The 5899-nt window shown below is 55.1% G+C and overlaps 1 protein-coding gene across 1 annotated transcript in view; it reads left to right on the top strand.

The window, feature by feature from the left end:
- Window positions 1-4251: 4251 nt before the first annotated feature.
- Window positions 4252-5899, top strand: part of SLC15A1 (solute carrier family 15 member 1) — a 49741-nt gene continuing 48093 nt past the window's right edge. The window contains exon 1 of the mRNA XM_059378325.1: window positions 4252-4347. Coding sequence (XP_059234308.1) covers window positions 4344-4347 — 4 coding nt within the window. The 5' untranslated portion in view covers window positions 4252-4343. The remainder of the gene's footprint in view (window positions 4348-5899) is intronic.

Below are 5899 nucleotides of genomic sequence, written 5' to 3'. Positions count from 1 at the left end.
TTTTTGATGGCTGCATAATATTCCATTGTATATATGTATCACATCTTCTTTATTCATCTATTGATGGACATCTGGACTCTTTCCATAGTTTGGCTATTGTGAACATTGCTGCTATAAACATTGGGGTGCAGGTGCCTCTTTGGATCACTACATTTGTATCTTTGGTGTAAATACCCAGTAGTGCTATTGTTGGGTCATAGAGTAGCTCTATTTTACACACATGTATATTTAATATCCATGTATTTTTTTTTAATGTGGAAAGAGGTTGATCCACAACATTGTAAGAATGAGTCTGTTGGTCACATAGCAGATATTTGTTGAGAATTTACTAAGCGCCTGTAGTGGGGGACACAGATGACAAGAAGGCAGCATGAGTATTTCTGACAATGATTCCGATCATAAATAATTACCTTTCAACAGTGACAATAATCTCTCTTTCCCACAATAAACCCAATACCACAATCAGCCTCTACTTTGGAAGAAACTTTGTGAAGAAAATGAACCCAGTTTTAGAGAAGTTTCTCTGGGTGACAAGAGAGGAAAATAAAACCCAGCAAGGGAAGGCAACTCGCTCAAGGTCACGTGGGTGACGCCATTGAACCAACAACTTTCTCAAATCAGTTGTGAGGCTCTTAAAACCCTGGGAGTGTACCACTCCCTGACCCACGGAAGATGCTCAGAGAACATTCTATGTTGTCGTCTAAACACGAGTCCACCTCCCAACCTCGCACTAGGACGTCATCGAAAACTTGGAGTTGCAGTGCCCTCTCTGCCGGCTTTCCAGGCTGTGCCCTCACATCCAAGGTGCCCACACCCTGAATTGGGAGTCCATCATTCCCTCACTTTAGGAAAGAGTTTGACCAGATCTAAATACGTCCAGCTAAAGCTGTTTTGGAGCATTCAAAAGAGAGGCATGTTAAAGGCGAGGAAATCATCTTAGATTTGTATGTATCCCCGTGTTGCCCAGCAGGGGCATCGCAGCAGACAAGTGCTCAGAGCCGGGTGTAGGACGCTCCTTTCCAGCAGACGTGACGCAGGCGGGGTCTCCAGACAAGCACCTTGGAATGAATTTGGCCCAGTTGCTTGTTCTCTTCTCCAGGCACCTGTGGTCTGAATGGCTTTCCGTACCTGTTCATATTTCAGATTCCTCCTTCCCCTGCCTCTTCCCATTTCTCAGAATCTCTCTTCTCCGATAGATAGATAGCCATGGATCCCATTTTTGGGGTTTTGTTGTTGTTGTTTTTGCTGGGTTTTTTTTTTTCTGTTTTGTTTTGTTTTGTTTTTTCTTAGAGTCTGCTCCTTAACCATCAGCATCTCTAGATGCTTGATAGGTAAGGAAACTTCTACTCAATTTTCCTCTGAGGAAGAACTGATTATAAAATCTTTACAGCCAAGCAATCTGAGGGATAGAGCTGGAGAAAATGATACTTTATTACTCCATAAAGTTCTCAAGCTGCCTTTTGAAGGCAGCATTCTTACTGGAATAGAGTACCACAGAACTTCGTACCATTTAAGTGCTACGCTAAGTAGAAAATAAGGAAGGGTCTAGGTGTGGACGACTGTCCCTGCTGCCATCTTGTGCTCATCTCATCATTACCACTAACATTCACTTCCCCCCAGAAGTTTCTCATAAGGCCTGTCCTCTGAGGCCAAACCACAGTTCTGTTTCTCTAGGACCAGCTTGCCAATTCTGCATATTCTTAGATGTGGAGCCCTTTGGAGAATGTCGTGGGTTCAATGGTGCCCCCTTTCCCCCAAACATTCATCTACCTGGAACCTATGAATGGACCCTATTTGGAAAACAGATCTTTGCAGATGGAATAAAATCTCTTGAGATGAGATCATCTCACTTTAGGGTGGGCCTAAATCCAGGGACAGGTGCCCTAATAAGAAAAGAGGAGACTCAGGGGCAGGCTGTGTGAAGCCAGAGGCAGACACAGGAGCGACACCTCCACAACCCAAGGAACATCTGAAACCACCAGAAGCTGCAAGAAGCGAGGACAGATCCTCCCTGAGAGCCTTCGGAGCGAGCACACAGTCCACACCTTGATTTCAGACCCCTTTGCCTCCAGAACTGGGAGAGGATAACTCTGTTATATATCAGATCGTGCTAATGTGTTATGGCAACCTTGGGAAAGCAGCCCGCGGAGTGCTGAGGGGAAGGGAGAGGTACAGAGGGGCTTGTCCATGAGGCTTCCAAGGCAGTTACTCCCTTAAATACACAAACGCCAACGAGTTTCAGGTGAGAAATGCGTGGCCTCCAAGTCCAGCCCATCCCAGAAATTCTAGTGGATACTGGGATTTGCTGATCTACTCAGGGTCAGTAGAGCTCGTCTCTGGTACCCCTTAGTGTTTGTCCTTCATTCATGCTCCTCCGTCTTGAGTAACCTGCCCCTTCACACCCTTCGAGAAGGGAAAGCATGCGGGCTCTGTGGGCCCGGGCCATTTGCCCAGTGCCCATGGCTACAGCAGCAGGTTGTACTTAGTGGTGATGAACAGCCGCCAAATGAAGGATTCCGCTCACAGGTGGAAGAAAAAGCATTTGCCTCACAGCTTCTACAAAGTCACCTGCATCTCATGCCCAGAGTTCCTGATTCAGTAGATCAGGGTTGGGGCCCAAGAATTTGCATTTGTCGCCAGTCCCAGCTGATGCGGAGGCTGCTGGTCCGGGAACCTCACTTTGAGAACCACTAGCCTGGACCAACTGTGGCTTTCCCGTGGCTCAGGATTTCAGGCTCGATGAGCTCAACAGAAGTACCACCCCGCAGAGAAAACTGTGGTCAAAACCAGCTGTCACAGCTTCACCTGTCCACCGGTGGCTCCTCTGGTGACAGGCCAACAACAGGAACAGGCTTCGGACTCCGCCGAGCCGGCGTCCTCCCCTCAGTGCGGGCGGCCTTGCTCTGCTTGATGCAGTCGCTTTGCCTGCACCCCCCAGGCCTCCAGTAACACCACCGGCTGCCCCGCGGGTAGCCATTAAGCCATCACCTGCAGACACTTCTCCTCCCCCAGCTCCCGGGAAGAAAGCCCGAGAAGCGCGGGGTCCAGCCGCGGCTGGGGAAGCGCTGCCGGGCCAGGGGGCTTCTCCGCGCGCACCAGCCTTCCAGCCGGCGGGCGTGCGGAGGGGGCACTGCGGGGACGAGGACCCCAGAGACACGAACCGGCGAACAAGACGCGGCGCGCACGCGGCCGGGTAGGGATCCGCCTGCGAGCGGGGGACGGTCCGACGGCTGCGCCGACGTGGACGGATCCCGCCGACGTTAGAACCAGGGGAAGGAGCGCCGCGTGCTTGCACCTGTCGGAGGCGCGTGGAGCGCTCGGATTCGTGGGGAGGGAGAGCAGAATGCTGGCGGCCGGGCCGGGAGGGAGGACAGAGAGGAAGAGTCCCGTGGGCAGAGCTTGCGTCTGGGGCGAGGATAAAGCCCCGGGGACGAGCGGTGGTGGCGGCTGCACGGCGACGGGAAGGCACCCGGTGCCACTCCCTGTACACTTGGCCGTGACAGTGTACGTTTTCCGTGTACTTCGCCATGATTTGAAAAAACAGAAACTCCCTTCATTTTCCCTTGTCATGTTTCCTCTCAGTATTTGCAAAGCCCAAGCCCGCTTTCCCTGGAGTCAGACCAGGAAACAGAAATGATCAGGAGATCGTGGCCCTATTATCATTATCATTTTTGTTCTCGTTGTTCTTAAAGGAAGGTGAGGTAGAGTCTTCCAGAAACTCTTTGCCGGGTTCACACCCCAGGTAAAGCCCCACACGCGCGCGCGCGCGCACACGGACCACGGACCACGGACCAGGGTTGTGCCCAGTTTTGCTTCCTCACACAGAAGTGGTGTTTCCCCCGCCTAGTGGTTTCCAGCGTGGGGTCCCTGGAGCAGCAGGGGCATCCCCTTAGAACCGGTTAGAAATGCAGATTCTCAGGCCGCACCCTGCCCTACCGAGCCCGCAATCGGCGGGGAGGCCGGGGAACCTGCATTGTCACAAGCCCTCCCGGGGACCAGCTGGGCGCCCACGTTGGGGCGTCCCTAGCCCGGGTTTCTGGCCGCTGCTCCTGTCACCCGCGCTGTGCCCGCCCCCAGGGGCCTGGGGCGGGACGGGGAAGACCCGGGCTGGCCCCTGCCGGCTGTCCCCTCGCTGGGGCTCCAGGGGCGCTCACCTCTGCTCCCTGCGGGCCCCCGCCTCCGAGGGTGGAGCCCGGCCGCCCCGCCTGCACACCTCCAGCTGCACAGGTGGCTGGGCCGGGCCTGGAAACAAAGTTATAAGAGCGACACCTTAAAAAAAAAAAAGTCCTCTCTCCTGGACTGCCCGCTCGCCAGTCGGCGCCGGAGCCCTCGGAGCCGCCACCATGGGTAGGTGGCGCGGCCAGGCGCGGGGTCTCCGGGGAGCGGGGCGGGGGGGTGAGGGGGCTGCGCGCTGGGGTCGCTGCACCGGGGGCGCCGCGGGGCTGGCTCGGCTGCAACGCCGGTCCCCGCAGTCGCCGGCGGCCGGCAGACGTGCGCGCGGAGCCGGGAGGCCTGGAGCCGCGGACGGGTGCACGCCGCGGGGGTGGGAAGCGACCAGGGGTCGGGAGAACCGGGTCCCTCGGGCTGCGGGCAAGTCGCCGGCCCCGATCTCGGTCTCTGCGCGAAACCGGGAGAGCCCGAGGCGCCCAGACTCAAAGGTGGCAGGAATCGATACCGTCACCTTGACCCGGCCTCCTGCTGGGAATCCCGGTCCCCGTGTTCTCAGCCTGTGGCTGGGATTGGGCTTGAAACTGGACGGGGTCGCGCCCGTGATAGCAGGACCCCAGACCCTCTAACCAGCGGGCGGGCGCTTAGCGGCTGCCTTGGCACCTCCCTTGCCCGTGGCTGGCCAGGCGACCCCGCAGCTCCCTGGCTGGCCCCCAGGGGGAACTGGGGGCCCTCGCTGGCCCTTCTTATCCATCTTGCCACTGTCCTGAGGCTTCAGCAGAAGGCCCTCAAGGAGAGTAGCTAGTCCCCGCAGGCGTGGAGTGTCCGCAGCACCTGGAGGAAAGATCTTAATCCTGCCTGCTTCAGAGCAGACCCCGGGGCAGGAGGCAGAAGCAGAGAGCAGAACCCATCGTCCCAGCCCTCTTTTCCCTTAAAAATGGAGAAAGCAGGTCAAGGGACTCCCCCAAAGTCATGCCCCGGATGAGCCCAGGCAGGTGCAATGTGGCCGCATGGCTGAGAGAACCAGGTCTGGCTTTGACCACCTCGCAATTCTGTTCCCGTCTACCACGTGCCACCTCTATGATTTGGTGTCAGTAAATTAACCTTTTGGGGCTTCGATTTCCTCAGCCACTAGAAGTATCGGTAGCAACCTCCATGGTTGTGTCAGGCTGTGTACGAGTGTGGAACCAGGGGGTGCACCACTGTGACAAGCTCAAATGTCTCGCTGTACCACGATGCGTCCCGGTTCACACTCGGGGCTTCTAGTGGTGGCCACCTATGCTACAGCCGCTCTTGGGGAGGGAGAGGCTGTCAGTGGTATGTGCTTCGCCAGCTGATAAACTCCTGGGCTGGAGTTCTGGATCCTTACCTCCCCCTGTCATTTGTTCATCACTCCGTGTGACTTCTCCGGGAGGTGATCTGAGTAGTTATTCGAGTTTTAGATACAAATACCTGAGAAGCGTCTGTGCTTAAGTTTGGACTTTCCTAAAATACTTCCAATCAAGCTAGCTGTGGGCAGCCTGGTTATCGGTGAATGAACACTGTTAGCTTCTGAAGTGTCGTCCTAAATGAATTGATTCTTTCCAGTTTGCAAACCGGTCCTTCAGTGGTGGCTTTTTGTTGTTGTTGTTGTTGTTATTGTTCCAAATGAATGTCGTCCTAAATGAATTGATTCTTTCCAGTTTGCAAACCGGTCCTTCAGTGGTGGCTTTTTGTTGTTGTTGTTGTTGTT

The sequence above is a fragment of the Mustela nigripes genome, chromosome 15, assembly GCF_022355385.1.
Source record: "Mustela nigripes isolate SB6536 chromosome 15, MUSNIG.SB6536, whole genome shotgun sequence".
NCBI lineage: Eukaryota > Metazoa > Chordata > Mammalia > Carnivora > Mustelidae > Mustela > Mustela nigripes.
This window is presented reverse-complemented; position numbering and strand designations above follow the sequence as displayed.